The sequence below is a fragment of the Mytilus trossulus genome, chromosome 4, assembly GCF_036588685.1.
Source record: "Mytilus trossulus isolate FHL-02 chromosome 4, PNRI_Mtr1.1.1.hap1, whole genome shotgun sequence".
NCBI lineage: Eukaryota > Metazoa > Mollusca > Bivalvia > Mytilida > Mytilidae > Mytilus > Mytilus trossulus.
In genome coordinates, this window is record NC_086376.1 from 77405788 (window position 1) to 77424642 (window position 18855).

The following is an 18855-nucleotide window of genomic DNA, read 5'->3' on the forward strand; positions in this document are numbered from 1 at the left end:
GAAATGTGTAGAGTGCTTAAAGTTAATTATTGGCTCATCTGTCAATTCGCATTGAGATTCTGGTAAGCATGGCGGTTGTCATACAGCTCGAATATAGTGTTAGTGCAAAGATATTAACAGTTTTAAGAAACTGAACTACCTTTACCATTCAGTCAGATATAAAATGAATTTTACTAGAATTTGAAACAATTCCTTCGAGAAAACAAAATATTACAATAAAAATTACGAAAAACAAATAAAACGGACAATGACCTTCGGCGAAATGAATTACAGGCTCTTCACAGACACATAAAGAATGGGGCGGGTAAAACAAACCAGTTTGATTTGATATAAAAGTCTTAGTTATCTTCCAGGATTAAAATAATAAGATTCTTAAGCAGTCACCAATCATCATCATCCATAACCAAAAATCAAATAATAACATCATCTAACTCCCAACAATAAATTAAAAAATAAGAGTAATGGTTAAGAAATGTTACTCAGAAAAAAGAGTTATAATTTTAAATACCAAAAAAGTCATCGTATTACCAAAAAGGATTATTTTCCACTTGAAACGTATAAATTTTACCCCCTTTTGATTTTAAACGAAATTGAGAGTAAACCAAATGTGTTTAAGCAGAATACAGGATATCTAACTTACTTTTGGATGTATTGAATTGTACAGATATAGTGTTATGATAGGTTTATATACCTTAGCATGAACCGCAAGATGGAGATTAGACTTGCTACAATTCCCTTTCTAATATTTCTCTTTTAGTAATTTATATGTTTACTGATAAGTGCCAGCCTACTGATTGCCCTCCTGCAGATGTCAGTATAATTGTTATCTCCTAGTTATAGCAGTAAAATTATTAAAGGGGCAAAATTGAATAAATAATAATAATTAGGAAGGGACATGTAGCAAGTCTAGATGGAGATTAATATGGTTAATTCGTCAAACAGTAAAAAAAATAACAAAAAGATACATTTGTTTTTATTATTTTGTTTTTATTCCTTAAATGATGTAAAAACACTTGGAAAATAATCGTGCATCAAAACATCGTTTATAAACATGATTTACAATATACTTCCATTGTAATATCAGTAAGTATTGGGTTCGGCTACAGAATTTTCTACTTGATTATGAATTACTTTTAGAGGTTTTTATGACATAAAACTATAAATCTCAAGTATATTGACTGATTAGACAAAGAAATTCCACTTTTTCTAAGTGACAAGTAATTGATTTCGACATATATACTTATACAATACTTGTATGTCGTTGTTCTCACTCTGTATGCTGTTGCTTTGCAAATTAAAATATATTTTTATTTTGAAGTTTTGCTGAAAGTGCATATAGTGTATCTATTTTTATTCTTATTAAAGTAGAACGAAAAAAAATGTTTGCAATTTATCATCAACAATGCTATATATCACGTGCAGTTGGCATGACGGATATTGTTGTCATTTATATTCATTAGCACCTACATATGGCGAATTTTAGATGAGAAACAAGATAGGAAGTAGGAAGGGTAGAAAATCACAAATCTAAATACACAGACTATACCATGACAACAAATAAACCGACGGAAGGGCAATCACTGCATAACCTATGTACACAGAAGACAAAAAGGGGTTTGAGGTGTAATATTCTTATATGGTGATCAATTTTGAGACTTTATAGTTACAACCGATTTTAATTATACATTTGAATTAAATAATCTCTATCAAAACATTTGAACGGTTAAGTGGTTATATTCTTTTTTTGCATTATAGAACTACCAGGTAAACAAGTGTGAAATTTATTTACACATGAAATAGTTCATCAAAATGTACCAGGATTATAATTAAGACTCATCAATGACGCTCAGATCAAAATAGGTATAAAGTGATTTACAACAAGTATGTGTCGCTGACTGCAATTTATTACATTTCTTTTTGTTCGGGTTTTTTTTTGTCATGCAGTTATTTTTAGTTGTCGTGTTTCATTTATTGTCGTGATTTATAACTGGCTTTCCGGTATGGATTTTTCTCATTGTTGAAGTATCTACGATGACCTTCAGTTGCTTTAGTCAACGTCACATTTCGTGTTGCTTAGTCTTCAGTTGTCTATGTTGTGTCTTGTGTACTATTATTAAAAAAATGTCTTTTTGTCTTTTTCTTGTTTTAGTCTTAAGCTTGGCGTTGTCAGTTTATTTTCGATCTATTAGTTTGAATGTCCCTCTGGTATCTTTTCCCCCTCTTTTTATTTCTCTATGGATGCTTGTCTGCGCGTGCTTTTTATATTTTGGCATATCTTTTTATAGTCGCATTTTTCTTTTTCAAATTAATGCGAGTATTAAAGAAAACACTTTATTTTTTATTATACTCTAGCTGAAATCCTTTAAAGCAGAATGTCGCTTCATTTGAGACACCTTTAGGTATACATTTTTTCGAAATGTTGACGATACCAGGGAAAAAAATGAACGCTGCATCAGTTTGTATCCAGTTTTGCTAATATTTCATATATATATACAACTTAACAAAATACTAGGTTCCTTTATCAACTTGTATCCTAATGTTCACGGTGATATTTTTTAGTCATACAGAATGGTTTTTATTATTAAGTTGTAAAACTGTACCATTTGCTTCTTCTGATTGCGAGCTTGTCATATTGGGCTGATTTCATACAAATGGATATATATTTAAGTTGGTAAGAAAAAACATCATTACTTAAAAAGTATAACCAAATTCTGAACTCTAAGGTATTCGTTAAATAGATAGTGAGATACAGCCGTTGATTTTCTTTTTAAGCATAAGTTTAAGTTTAAAAACATAACATATACAAATTGTCATATTTTGGAATTGATGAGAATGAAAGTAAAACATTTTAACGACAGCGATTGCAAAATCTGCATATTATGTCGTTATGTGTTATACTGTTATTTTGACACTGACATGTTATTAGAAATCAGTATCACTTTTAACGATAATCATCTTTATCACACACATTTGAAATAGACTGTGCTTATCATATATCTGAGAATGGTAATGGGGTACCTTTATGACGAATAACGGTTAACATCCTTGCCAAATGACATTAACGGTAATAATTGATGTATGACGATAAAATATGCACTTTTTTATAAAAACATTTATTCAAAAATCAGTTGTTGGCATGACACGGGTTATGTTCTTCTCATATATGTTATGATACTAAACCCCTAACGGGAAGGATTGTGCCTGATATTCATATGATGAAATCATAATCTTTCAATCAGTTTAATTGAAGTCTGGAGCTGGCATGTCAGTTAACTGCTAGTAGTCTGTTGTTAGTTATGTATTATTGTCATTTTGTTTATTTCCTTTGGTTACATCTTCTGACATCAGACTCGGACGTCTCTTGAACTGAATTTTAAATGTGCGCATTGTTATGCGTTTGCTTTTTTTTTACATTGGCTAGAGGTATAAGGGGAGGGTTGAGATATCATAAACATGTTTAACACGCCGCATTTTTGCGCCTGTCCCAAGTCAGGAGCCTCTGGCCTTTGTTAGTCTTGTATTATTTTAATTTTATTTTCTTGTGTACAATTTGGAAATTAGTATGGCATTCATTATCACTGAACTAGTATATATTTGTTAAGGGGCCAGCTGAAGGACGCCTTCGGGTGTGGGCATTTCTCGCTACATTGAACAACTGTTGGTGACCTTCTGCTGTTGTTTTTTCTATGGTCAGGTTATTGTCTCGTTAACCTTTTTGCCAAAAATAACGGTAATGATAGTCATTTGAGACCTCTGACAAATCACGATAAGGATATTTTGACAAATCATTGTAAAATTTTAATCAATTTGACGCTAACGGTAGCCGTAAATGGCCGTTTGACGTCTTACAGTAAAAGGCATAACTACCCTCATATCTTCAAATAGACTGTTATTATGCAAATGTAAGATCCACTCGGTCAGTGGAAAACACTTCGGTAATCATTGGCTTGTAATTTCTGTTCGAAAAATACTTGATAATTGAATAAAAAACAACGGTACATATGTTCTGCAAAGTAGGTGATCGGATGCAGGGTGCTATTAGAAAAATGAGGTATGAACAAATATAGTATAGATGGTATTAGATAGTCGTATGATAGGTACATGTAAGAACATTAAAAATAAAATTTGATGGTTTTTGTCAGTCGAGTATTATTTGTTCAAGAAAAATTGCGATGAGATTGGAAATATATTTAGCAAAAAATATGTATGACAAGAATGATTCATATTGCATATTAATGTTTAAAAACAATTTGAGAAAAATGTAACATATTCATCAAAAACCACATATTCAAACGATAAATTATAAAAATCATAAGTACATCAAGGTTATTGTTGGATGTTAAAAATTACATCATCGGAGATCTGATACTTGTCGTCAATATTTTACATTAGAAACGTTCTTTTTATATATTTTGACAAAATAAGAATATAAAACCAACCTGATGTAACACTACCAGGGTGGGTTTTATAAGATTTTAAGTATAGAGTATCGTAGAAATGCCTGACAGCAATGAGGTCTATTTTATGCAAAAAGCAAAGGACAATTCTTTATCTTTTCTAAATGTCGAATTTCCAAAGTCTAAGTTGACGTTTCCAATTTAGTCTAGTAGACTTTTGTGAGTTTCGAGAGTTTATTTCTCACTTCCAAGTTGTAGTAATAAGTTTAGATTTGACATTTCTCAGTTCCAACTTGACATGTCCTAGTTCAAATTTGAAAGTCTTTACATCAATCTTATCGTTTCTTACTTCCAAATTCGCACTTCCCATTTCTCAGTTGACGTTTCTCATTATTTCCAAGATATCAACTTGATATAATTTTGCAGTTAAAATTTTGAAGTTAGAAAATATCAACTGGATACTGAGAATGGTCGAGTTTGAACTGAGAAATGTCAAATTAAAACTTATAATTGCAATTAAGAAGTTAAAAAAAAAATTCATCGAGGCACATCAGAAACAGTCCCAGAAGACTATCAAGTGTGCAATGCCAAAATAAAAATGTGATTTTATTGCTATCATTTAATGATAATAAAGAAAGTATTTCAGTATTGTTTCAAACTATAAATTATCAAAAGAAAATATTTAGACTCCCTCCTCCTTTCAGACAAAATAATCGTACGTAATAAAGTTATGAAAGTACAATCTTGTTGAGTTTGCTGGAGTCTAAGGATAGTTTAATTTCTGTTCAATTACTTCATATTTTTTCTCTTGTGATCTTACTGTTTTTACAACAACTTCTATTTAGAATTACTATATAATTGCTGTTGTCCTTGTGCAATTATTTCACAACTTATTCATGAAAATAAAACGTCAACTTCGTAAGCTCTGACGAAACGAAAAAATGCTTACAATACAATGAGGCTGGTGCCTTTTTTGCTATTAACTGAATTACAAACAGATATGGATCATACTCATGAATAAAACTACCAACAAATCAACATATGATTGATAAAAACAATTTTCACATAAAGGACTATAACAGTTGTTATCCATTCGTCTGATGTGTTTGAGCTGTTGATGTTGCCAATTGATTAGGGACTTTCCTTTTAGAATTTTCCTCGGATTTCAGTATTTTTGTGATTTTTCTCTTTTCTTGTTTGTTTGAAAAACATTTTAAAGATATAAGTCCAGTCCGTCATTTATCATACCAGCAATATTTTGACGACACAAAAAGAAACTGTATGAAATAACAGTTTAAAATGGATTGTTGAGTAAGAAAAAAAACTTTTAAATTTGTTTCAATTTTAAAAAAAAAATGCTGCCATCGATCAAAATAAATGAAAGTAAAATAAAACAAAACCGGTAGCATTACGTTCATGCCTTTTCTGTGGGAAGAAATAATATTAAAATTGTATTGTAATAAATAGCGAACTTAATTTAAGAATTGGATCGACGGTCGCTAAATATTCTTAATCGTATATCTTATATCTCTTCAAGGTAAAGCAAAGTCATGCACGATCATTTGAAAAATATTGATAAGCATTCACAAGTTACTGAACTCACAATTTTCTGTCGACAATATAAAACACACTATTTCACTTTGATATATTTTACTATAAAGTGTACTAGTCTAAGGACACTTAAAAGAAGTGAAAAGAGAATAAAACTATTTGCACTTAAAACTATTTTAAATAACACGTTTCTCGTATATGTCAAACAGCAGTGATTTATATGTCATTCTTATTACTTTAAACAATTTGAAACAAACTTAACACATTTATCAACAAAAACAACATATTCAAACATATTCAAACATAATTTATATTAATCCCACACACTAAAAGGTTGTTGATGATTGATTCAATTTTGTCCACATAAAAAATAATTTTAATTACAAAATTACAGGATGCTAATTTAATCTACATGTTAATTGCGTACAAATTCATTTTTGTCTCACAAAATTGACTTTTGTGTTTTAATTTCCATATTAGGTAACAAAAGTCAATTTTGTATGCAAATAAATTTATATTTGCATACCTATTTGACAAAATTTATTTACAAGTCTGTATTACATGTACATTTGTAAGAGAAATTATGTTTTGTTATGACAGAATTGAATTTTGTGTACACAAAATTAATTTTGATTACAAAAAATTCAAGTCCCATTCGGCGCCCCGTACAAAACTACTGTGCTCATAATCGATTTCTGAAACAAAGAAGATGCAGACCACTCATCGGACCGTTTAAAAAAAAACAACCTCAGTTTAACTAACGATGAAAAGGGAAACTACTAGCCAAAAAAAAAATGATTAAAAAATGACGAAAAGAAGAAAACCATTCGTTTTAAAACAATGTACACCAAACTAAAGATTGAGCAACACACATCCTACACAACTGAATGTTAACGTATGTACTACGGAGAAAATATCTGTTTCTTATCCTCTTGTAAAACTCGTACTTTTCGCTTAATAAATTTATATTTGAATGATAATCAGATTGCAATTCTAATCTGTGATAAAGCAAATCAAAATAGTTATCAGGTAGTTGACTATGGTATAACTATAAGACATTCCAAAGATATAAGCCTACGATGACCGTAAATTCTCTAATCCGTTAACAAACCTTATAACCCGCAAGAACACCAGATTTTTAACTATAGAAATGAAACAAACAATTTAAATAGTTCTGCACAGACAACAAATGCAAACGCAAAATGAACCCCTATGAATATTGAGTGCGCTTGTCTTTTTATAATTAAACTTGTTGAGCCTAATTTGTAAACTTTTGGGGGAAATAAAAAAAAATAGTTAATGTATTTATATCCTTTTCTCTGATAATTTAAAATTTGATGTAAAAGGCGACTTTTATTAAAGAATGTTCTAGACTCTAAAATACATAAGTGACAGATTATTTCTTCTATTTTTTTTTCTTTTTGTAAAAAACACATGCAAGATCACTTAGTATTTACATAAAATGTATATAACTAATGGTAAAAACATATTTCTCATAGTTTTTAGCTAGGGTAAAACAAAATAATTGATTAATTTTAAAGGTTTCTTAATGTAGACAAAGTGAAGTGATGGATAATAATAAAGTGATAGATCTAATTTTTCTTTTTTAAAAATCTAATAAATATACGAGTGTCTTTCGTGTCAGGACTAGCTAGTACAAATACGTGTGCAATTTATTCTATTTGTAATTGAAATAGTGATAGTAAAGAAAGCTACCAGGATTCCTTCGTTCAATTTGCAGACTTATCCATGGTTGTTGTTTTAAATTCAGTAATTTTAAGAAATTTAAATTGAGTATTTTCAGAGCTGTTCAAATGTTACCTAATTATAAAACAGTTTGATTATTATTATTTTATATATTTTTATTAATCGTTTGGTCCCTGGTTATTGTTCATCTTCATGTATTTTAACTTTGTATTTGTCATTATTACTGTTTATTGTGACATTATTACGTTTCATTTAAAGACGTCGAAACAGAGAGCTGGGACAAGAGGAAGGATTTTCTATTACGAATGTGCAAAATAGCGAAAATGTTTTAGATATTTCAAAAGTTGCAGATTGGTACGAATCAAAGAAAAGGACGAAAACAGATCCGATATAATAACGTCCGGAACGATAAAGAGGTGATACGAAACGTGTTGTATGTTGTTTCCATACTCTCTCCTGTTTAACAATACAACCAACAGCTATTCAAGTGGTAGCGTCGATGATTGCTGATTTCACAAATTGAAGACAATTTTTATAGCTAATAGTAAGCGTTATGAAACATTCATTTAACTCACTCAAGTATAACAGACGTCTTTATTAAAAATAAATTGTCAATTCAAGATTTGTACAGTATTTGAACGCGGAACCTATGCATTATATAACAAAGACAAATTTTGTTATGATTTTACCCCTAACGTTTAATATTAATGTTTGAACCCCTAACACTTCCAAAAATTTACACATCTGCACGACACCTATACATCCTTATATGAATATTTAGAAGAGGGGTGAAAGATACCAGATGAACATTCACACTCACAGATCGGAGGTAAACTGACAAAACCATGCCTAAAAAGGAAAAAAGACAAACAGACAAATACTACTACACGAGACTCAACACAGAAGACTCAAGATTAACAACACGTAACGTTTAGTATCTAAAAAAAATATTTCAATCCTCATTCCATCAAACCCAAACCATTTGTCGACTGTGTGGCTAACCCTGTCAATAACGATAAGATTTTAAGATCATATGGACTATTACTTCGTTCTCAAAACGACCACAATGAAACATTTGATAAACAAGAATGTGTTCATAGTACTTGAATGCCCCTCTTGCACTTTTATTTTCGATGTTTAGTGGATGTTGAATATATGGATCACACTTTCATTTGGCATTAAAATTAGAAAGATCATATTATAGGAGACATGTGTACTAAGTTTCAAGTTGATTGGACTTCAAGTTCATCAAAAACTACCTCGACCAAAAACTTAAACCTGAATCGGGACATACGAGCGTACGAACGGACGCACAGACCGAAAAACATAAAGCTCCTCTTCTATCGAATATAGGCATTACAATAAAACTGTTGATGATTGATTTGTTTGTCGAATGATTGACTTCATTAGCCATTTTTATATATTGCTTGTGGTGATAATTTCAAAGTACACATGGAGTATGTTTAAGTCTACTGTCTTTGAATTGTTGCAGTGTTCGCACATTTCCAATGGTTTCCCTTGACTGGTTCATGATATATCTTGTAAAGTCATGCAAGACATTTTAGTGTGTGTTCCTCGGATATAAAAAAAATCATTTGTGCATTTTTTTATTATATTTTCATGATGTTATCTCGCGGAAAAATTAATAACCTTTCAATAGAAATAATATAATTCTAAAAGAAAATATCGATGCTTAGAAAAAGGCATTGTACTAATCAATAAAATGTACAGTTTTAATATGATTAAGAAAAAATACACTTCACATGAACACATAATTAGATATAGTTAAATATAGAGACATACAATCTGTTACTGCTTTTGCATTTATATTTATCTATATCAAACTATATTACTTTTATTCATGTATGTATTAATAATGTTTGTATAAATTTATTGTTTTTTCTTTTCTTGAAACCATCGAGTGTTTTGAGAATGAGTGTTTTAAAGTCAACGTTATAACCGTTCAAGTTTCTGCTACTTAATTCATTTATTAATAAGGGTACAGTAAATATCAATATCTCAGTATTTTTTAAATAATTTTAATGCTATAATACCAAAAAAAGCCCTTCAAAAGTAGGTTGTGATATCAAAAGCTCAACTGGTTTATTGGACCAGCTGAATTAGATATAGTGGTTACTATATTGCAATAATTTCCAAATAATTCCAATATACTTCGAGGGTCTTGTTATATTTATCATTTTCTTTTCAATACTCATATGTATAATTTTTATGGTTTTTAGCTATATTGATGTATTTTTCTTTTAAAAGTGTCAGGTCTTAGCCACGTCGACCAAAACGTCCATTTCCTTTACGATAAAAACGTCCTTGTCGTCTGCGATTGAAATGACCTTTTCGTTTGCGATAGAAATGATTGTTTCCTTTGCGATTAAAAGGACGTTTTCCTTTGCGATAAAAATGCCCATTTCCTTTGCTCAATGTGTGTCCTTTTCCTTTGTAAAAGCCATGTCTCTTTCCTTTGACGTACATATGTCCTTTTCCCATGCCGTGTCCTTTTCCTTTAACATACATATGTCCTTTTCCCATGCCGTGTCCTTTTCCTTTAACATACATATGTCCTTTTCCCATGCCGTGTCCTTTTCCTTTAACATACATATGTCCTTTTCCCATGCCGTGTCCTTTTCCTTTAACATACATATGTCCTTTTCCTTTGACATACACATGTCCTTTTCCTTTGCCATTTCCCTTTTGATATAGATAACCATAGTTATAACCATGACTTTGACCTTTTTCCTTTTGATATCCATGGCCAGATCCTTCGATTTTTCCTTTTTGATATCCATAGCCATAACCATGACTTTCCCCTTTCCCTTTGGGATATAAATAACCATAACCATGTTTATTGCTGTTTAATTTTTCATAGCCATAGCTATGAACTTCACCTTTACCTTTTTGATATCCATAGCCATAACCGTGTCCCTCTACTTTTTCTTTGCTATAGCCATAACCATGACCTCCATAGCCGTAGCCATGACCTTCACCTGTTCCCTTTTGATATCCATAGCTATATCCCTTTCCTTTTTCTTTGTTATACCCATAACCAATTCCCCCGTCTTTTCCTTTTTGATATCCATAACCATAACCATGACCTCCGTCTTTTCCATTTTGATATCCATAGCCATATCCTTCGCCTTTTCCCTTTTGATATCCATAGCTCTTTCCCTTTGTATGTCCATATCCATGAACTTCACCTTTTCCTTTTTGATAACCATAGCCGTAGCCATATTTGAAATCACATCCTAAAAGCAACAATGTTTTTGTAATTTTAAAAGTTAAACAAAAGTTGATAATAATTCATGTATTTATAAGCATATCATGATATATTGGACAATTTAAGTGAAGTGTCAGAAATTAATATTTGAGTGAGGCAGAGCTAAATCTAAAATAATACAAAATTATTGAGGCGACAAAATAAAACACTATGCATAATTTCGTACAATAATTTATTTTTGACAACTGATTAAGGTGGTACATAGCACTACAGGGAGAGAACTCTTTAAAGATCATCTGAACGTTTTAATCACATTATATTTTTAAGGAAAAATCTAGTTCCTCAATGATCAAAATTAGTGTTTGTCAAACTGCTATATGTTTCATGAAATTTTTCATATGAAGTATGTTGTTCAAGCTTTTGAATTTTTCTTATACTTTTGTCAAAGGGTCAAATAAAATATTTTGTCAAAATCATTAACCGAGCCAAATTAATTTTAGTCAAGGTGTTTGGTACCTCCTTCGTATGCATAAAGGATATGTGAGGTGTACGTTTTATAATGAACCAATCGAACCACAAATACATTCGAAAATACACCAACAGGTCAACAAACAGTGTTCAACAAAACATTTAACAAGTTAGCTACACATTTCGTCATCAATTAAATTGAATATAAACATCTAGGTACCAACAACACCATAGTATCTAAATAACATATTAAGACAACCACAGACACGGTTCCCGATTTCAGCATGCCAATTAGAACCAGGTTTAATCCACCATTTTCTACATTTGAAAATGCCTGTACCAAGTCAGGAATATGACAGTTCTTGTCTATTCGTTTTTATTGCGTTTTGTTATTTGATTTTGCCATGTGATTATGGACTTTCCGTATTGATTTTCCTCTGAGTTCAGTATTTTTGTGATTTTACTTTTTAATAGCTGGGTTGAAGTGATTTTCAACCCGTGGCTCAAATAAATGTACATATACATGCAGTTATACTCGTTATACAGTAAAAGACGATGATTCCCTTTTCTATGACGTCAACATCGGCTGCTTTTATCGACCAATGGCTCGTCATCACTGATTTGACTCTTCATTTTTGTTTTCTATATGCCATTTTATTTGAAGTAAATAGTGTATTATTTCCAATTTCTTTTAACCTTATCCTCTATGATAACCACGGGATGTTTTTATCATGTACACAGAAGAAGAGAGTTTAATTACATTATTCAAAATATCAAAGAGTTTAAATCATATTCTTGAATAAAAAAAAAAAATAAAAAAAAAAATGACTTTGTAAATAAAGGCACGCATACCGCTGTTCAGTAGTAATTAATCGATTAAGCGAAAACAAATCCGGGTTACAAACCAATAAAGAGGGAAGCACATTAACTATGATAAGAAAACAACGAAACAACAGAATATCAGAGCTGTTATACACAAAAACGCCAACATAAATCAGCCTTAGCATACCGGGGTATATTTATTTCTGTTGCAGTTATACGGCGAATTTCAAATGTATTGGAAATCATTGCATCGGATGATATCTTTAACCAAAAATATATTCATTTGAATCTTGAGGTTGATTTTATATTAAATTACAAATATAATTCCAAAAGAGTTTCGCTAAAAATTAATCAAATATAAATATTATATATTTAAACAAAATAATGTCAAAATCTAGCAAAATTACAAATTCCAACTATAAAAAATGCATACAAAGTTTGGTCACATCTTCAGATAAAAACTGTCGGCAAACACAAGAATGTGCAAAAACTTTGAACTAAAGGAAAGATTGAGTTTTTGTTGAACTTAAATGAAATGAATGCTGGATAAATTAACCCCTTCCTCTTGGAAGACGGCTACAATTTAAAGATCCGACCCATCCGCCATGCTATTTAAAAATGTAATCTGAATTTGCACGTTATACATTTGTTTGACAAAAGAAAATAAAAAATAAACAATACCTCGACATGCTTTCATACATGTCCATCTGCTAGCAAATTGGTTTTTGTTACCATTACACCCCTTGTATTTAAATCGGCGACATCTCCCTTTTCCATGGTCATAGAAATATTGAGTTTTCGGATAACAATATCTTTGTCTACAACACGTCCCTTTGTCTTTCTGCAAACCACACTCTAAAAAGATGAGTGTTTGAAGATGTGAGTTTCTTTTGTAGAAAACAATGAGAGTAATTTACGTACAGAAGGATGAATGTACATTAAATTAAATCAAAATACAAAAGGACTAACTAATGATCAAATGTATCAATTAACTTTTAAAAAATGAATTAAATGAAACAGCTGCTTACTTTAAAACGTTAAACGTTCAACGAATTGTTTTCGGATTATGAGAATATGCATAACAAAGAAACTGAAATCATATTTAAAGCAAATTTGTCCTGTATGATAAAATGAAAATTTCTAATGTAAATTATTGTCGTATGGTATACACTTACTTGGATTACATCGGTAACTGGTGCTACCACCTTCAGCCAAGGAGATGACCAATATCAATAGGATTGCTACAAACTTCATGTTAGACCTGTAGGTATTGTGGTCAGCCGAGTTGTACGATAGTTATCTATATACTCAGACAATGTGTAACAGCTGATGACAGCTCACGCAGATAACCAACTATAACGTAGAAGGAAGTTTTTTTTACATCTTTTGTCAGCTGAACACGTGTAAAGTTCAAAAGCTACGTTTTAACATTGTAATGTGAAATCTAATGCAAAGATGCTGATATAGATAAACTCGAATTGAAATTGTTGGCTATTTGAAAAAGTTAAACCCGTATACCAACTGCGTTTGTTAAACTTCAGAACAATTTTTTTCTCATACATGAAGGTATTGTTAACCCATTTCTATTTCAGTTCCTTGCTATTCGTGAAGCAGGTAATCATTGTAGTCATTTAACCATGCAACCCAAAGCCCCTCCTATTCCATGGCTCTAAATCATTGCAACGCCTATCACACATTCATAAAATCATTAAAACTGCGGTTAAATAAAGTTATCCCGAATCGTCATATTAAATTGTAATCATTGTTTTTTTTTCGATTCATCTGACTTTCAAGCACTGTCAATCTTTGGAAAACTCACCAAAGAAAAAAAAAGGGTTATAATATGATACGCCAGACGCGCGCTTTGTCTTCAAAAGACGCATAAGTGACGCTCAAATAAAATAAAAGGAGCATTAAAACACGACAATTAAGGACTGTTGTGCCCAACACGGCCAATACAATATATGCATAGGGGTAATCAAGCATTAGGGCTTCGAATGATTCATTATTAAACTATAACCGTACATCATTACCAAATATTTTGCCTTTGAAGCACGTTTTGATATATACCTACCTAAGAACCATTCATGTGATGAAAATTCATTGGAAAGCAAATTATAGAAATAGCCTTTAGCAGCCTTTAACCAAAAACGACAAAAATAATAAACAAGAAAGGTTTAGCATACTGTAACTATGCAGTATGTGGTACCAACTACATGGTGCTGTTATCATTTGAAGCAAATACTTTAAAAAAAAAAATCATTGTGTAGATGATATCTGTATTCATCAAATGGAGATACAATTAAAAGGTCTTACTGTCGTGGACAAGTCAGAAATAAATCAAGTATATCGTTTCGTTGCATGTCTCAGACACAACATATACTCATATATGACAAAAGTCGGTAGAATGGCGCAGACACAAACATTCACTGGCAATATGAATTTAAAACATTTTAACTGTAATTTAAATTGTGAAATTATTACTTGGTAAATACCTTTTTTTATAAATATCATAATAATGATGACCTAAAATATGCATTTCTGCCTTATTTTACATAAGCAAAAGAAACATTAATAATAACAGCATAACATTGTGAATTTTATTAGTTACGAACTGATATACTGTTTTATAAAATTTAAATTTATATTAAATCGATATTCGTCATCATCTTATGACAGTAAATAGATGAAATATGTTGCTAAGTTAATTTTTTTTCAAACATAAATCAATTATCATATAGCTACATGTACGTATCCTTCGCATGGATGGGTCTTCATTCCACTCCTACATGCTTTTATCGCTTGTACGACAACAGCTTGAATAAAACCATACATGTATTAGAATTGTTAAAAGTGCTGATCTGATCAAATTTGACGAATAAATTAATGAACTGTAATATCAAATTTTAAGAAGAATAAAATATGAAAACTTTTTTTTCTGAAGTGTCTATTATCTGTGAAATTTTAGAGAACACAAGGTATTTAAGATGCTCCGCCAAAAAAAGGGAACGGAGATTTTCCAAGAGTTTGAATAAAAAAAAACTTAAGATAGGATAATCAAAATTAATATGTTTTTTTTTTAACTTGGGTCAATGGTCAATGAAATATAGGGGTTGGGGAGTGGGAGTAATACGTTTGGGTGACAGTGAGCCTAAAACGAATTGCAAGATTATATCTACGTAATACAACTTCAGTTTCAGCATACTGCTACATAATATGCTAAAAATTCGGAAACTTTTTTCCGATTTTTTTTTCGAAAATTGCAACGATACTGGTTAAACTCGATTTTTTGTTTGTATTCATCATTTCGTGAAGTCGCAACAATTTATGTCGCAATTTTGTACAAAGCTCCAATATCAAAATAATCAACTAAACGCACGCAATCATTTCTTAATTTACAGTGCAGGAAGGAGTACAGTAAAATAATAATTTTACATATAGCTGTTCCCTGTTCAGATTTGTTTATTAATTATCTGATCAATACACATTTCCATATTGCTTATTTACATTAAAAGAATGTACAGAAAATTGATGAATTAATAAATACACTAACAAATGAAAGGGTAAACCAAATGTGTTCACAAATATTACTATTTCAAATCACGAATATCATATCTACTTCCACCAAGAGCAGAGATACTCATTTAACATAACTGAACTAACGCTTCTTAATATAGATTCAACAAATGAAATCATAATAAAGAATAAACACATCTTTACATAGAATGAACTTATCTTTTAATAGTTTTTACTACAAAGTTGAATTGTACTTTTTTAAGATAATTCACGCCGTTTGTTTTTGTTTTTTGTTTACATGTAATGACACAAGTTGAATAACCTTATTATAACATCTTCCTGGTACGTTCATTGGACAACAAATTGTCCGATAAGCATAAAGACATGAGCAAATAGAATATTGAAAAAATTCTATTGTCACTGCTGGTTCAAATTTAGAGAATGTTGTTGCAGCATATTATGTTGATATTTCTAAGTATTACAAACTCAATGCAAGTTTTTAATTTCGTGTGCTGAAATTTTGTTTCTGGCATAACCAAATGAGACCGATCTAGGCCGCAAAAGGTCAAAAATGTCATAGGATTTAGATAAAAAAGAGTCAAATAAACAGAAAAATGCGTGTTGTCAACTTAACACGAAGATGTTGCAACTTTAAAATTAAAAAACTCACATTATGAATTAAAATAAATTGGTAAATTTTACAGTTTCATAAAATAATCTTGACAAAGGTTCATTGTCGAAAACTGAACGTAGAATAAAACTTTTGAAAAATATTTTGAAGAATTTAGAGTGACGAAAATATATTAATGAACAATTGAACCCGAACCTAACCTAGTGTTGAATTCCTTAGTCATGAATTGGCATCGATACATTTAGGAGATTTGATATTACGACACTTCTAAGTTTTCTCTGGTCTTGTTATAAAACAACCTTGGACAATTTTATGATTACCGTTACTGGATTTACATTCAAAATTTTAAAGCATGTCATGAATATTTACACTGGCATTCCAAACTATGTTGTACTCGGCGCGGGACGTTTGCACTTTTTCAGAGGATTTTTGCGCTTTTACTTTTGGACACTTGCGCTTCAAGTCATAGGACATTTGCGCTATTTAAAAAAGACATTTGCGCCTTTTACAAAAGACATTTGCGCTTTTGCAATATTGGTTTTTACAACTATCCTCCTCTTTTGTCCGGGCAAAGTTAAAAGTTTAAAAATCATTGCATAGCACATTTCGTAGCACATTGATATATGTTAAAAAGTTTATATACTGCTAAAAAAAGATAAAGAAAACATTCCAAAGACATGAAAACAGTCATCACAGGACATTTTAGATTGATATCTGAAGCCCAAGGGCTGAACAAAATTAGCTCTTGTTAACTGTTCTGACTGGTATTTCGCCCATATTTCAAATACATAATCATATTTCTCAATTCTTGGCAGGGGTGCCTGTTCATCAATATAACAAATCGTAATGTAATTCACCAACAATTGTAAAATGATACTCTTCAAAAAGATTTTTTTTAAAAGAATGAATAAATAGAACTGTTCATTATAGTGGACATGGAAGGATGCTGCATTTTTGGTCGTAATAATGACAAATATAAGTTAAATTCATCTACGCAATATTACTTCTCATTAAAATTACAAGTGGACGACTAAAGGTTAAAAGCGCAAATGTCCGGTCAATTTTATACAGGTGATTCAATTGTCCATAGTATTTGAAGCGCAAATGTCCTATCGTTTTACATGTAAAGATGCGCAAACGTCCTGTGCCCGTTTTACTTAAGGAATACTATGTTTCACTGTGTTGTATTGCTGTCGTATACCATACCATAATCATTAGTTTTCACATAAAAAAAATCCAAATATTGTTCTTTATTGGGCAAATATTAACAAATACATACTGTTTAGAGGGATAGATAAAACATCGTTCTTTTTTGTTAAATAAGTACAAACATATTTCAAAAGATATAAGCACCGGTTCAACAACCAACAATTGCCTTTCTCACTTTTCTCCGCAGTCTAATGTAAACCTGCTCAGTCAGTGATTTCATAAATTTGATTACGAAATTGTAGTTTCTAGTAAAAACTAATAAGATTGATCGTTATATTATATTTTAAAATATAGTGTCAGAAATAATGTGTTGTATCACTGTATTTTAAGCAGCTTGAAGAGAATCATATTCAAAACAGTGTGGTCCTGGCCATTGATTGACGACCTAAATTATACCATTGACTGGGACAGATTAGGTGAACGTTTGTCGGTAATAATCACTGCTCACCATGTACTTGTAAAAGACACTGGATCTGTGGGGTCACCAAAGGTTCTCAACACCTAAATAGAGCAATTCGAAAAACGAATCCGGAATAATACGATGTGTTGATTTATATTAATAATATAAATCAAAACATAAAGGTTATTCCTGAATAATTTTTCGAATTATTTTATTATTAAAGGCGTTAAGTACCTTTGGTGACCCCACAGTTTAAAATCTATAATAAGTAAGAAGTGAGCAATGGTCGTTACAGACAAACGTTCACCGAATCTGTCCCAGTCAATGGGATAATTTAGGTCGTCAATCAATGGCCAGGACCACACTGTTTTGAATATGATTCTATAGAGAATACGATATAACTATTGTGCATATTTTCAGAGTTGATGGAAAAAAGTAAAATCACAAAAATACTGAACTCAGAGGAAAATCCAATCGGAAAGTCCATAATCAAATGGCATAATTAAATGACAAAACACATAAAAAACGAATGGACAAGAACTGTCATATTCCTGACTTGGTAGAGGCATTTTGAAATGTAGAAAATGATGGATTAAACCTGGTTTTATATCGCTAAACCTCTCACTATGTTGACAGTCACATCACATTCCGTTATATTTACAATGATGCGTGAACTAAACAGACATAATAAATAATATAGTCAAACTATTGGTAAGTAGCAGTAGTGTAACTATTTTAAAAGAAACCATTTAACAGAAAACAAAAACATCTATCTACAAACACATTCATTGATTCGCGTGTCTGACGTCAGAAAATTATATATGTCACATATTATTGTATTATAAATGTTAAAATTCACATGGGCAGTGTTTGCATACAGGGTTAAAAAAAATCAAAAGTAATGTATGTAAGAAATATATTTCAG

At 30.9% G+C, this 18855-nt stretch overlaps 1 protein-coding gene across 1 annotated transcript; it reads right to left on the bottom strand.

The window, feature by feature from the left end:
- Positions 1-9715: 9715 nt before the first annotated feature.
- On the bottom strand, positions 9716-13484 carry LOC134714207 (prisilkin-39-like). Its single transcript, XM_063575448.1, has 3 exons — positions 13350-13484; positions 12856-13029; positions 9716-10912 (listed from the first exon to the last, which is right to left on the bottom strand). The coding sequence occupies exons 1-3, from the start codon at positions 13426-13428 to the stop codon at positions 9933-9935; spliced, it is 1233 nt and encodes a 410-aa protein (XP_063431518.1). The 5' UTR covers positions 13429-13484; the 3' UTR covers positions 9716-9932.
- Positions 13485-18855: the final 5371 nt, after the last annotated feature.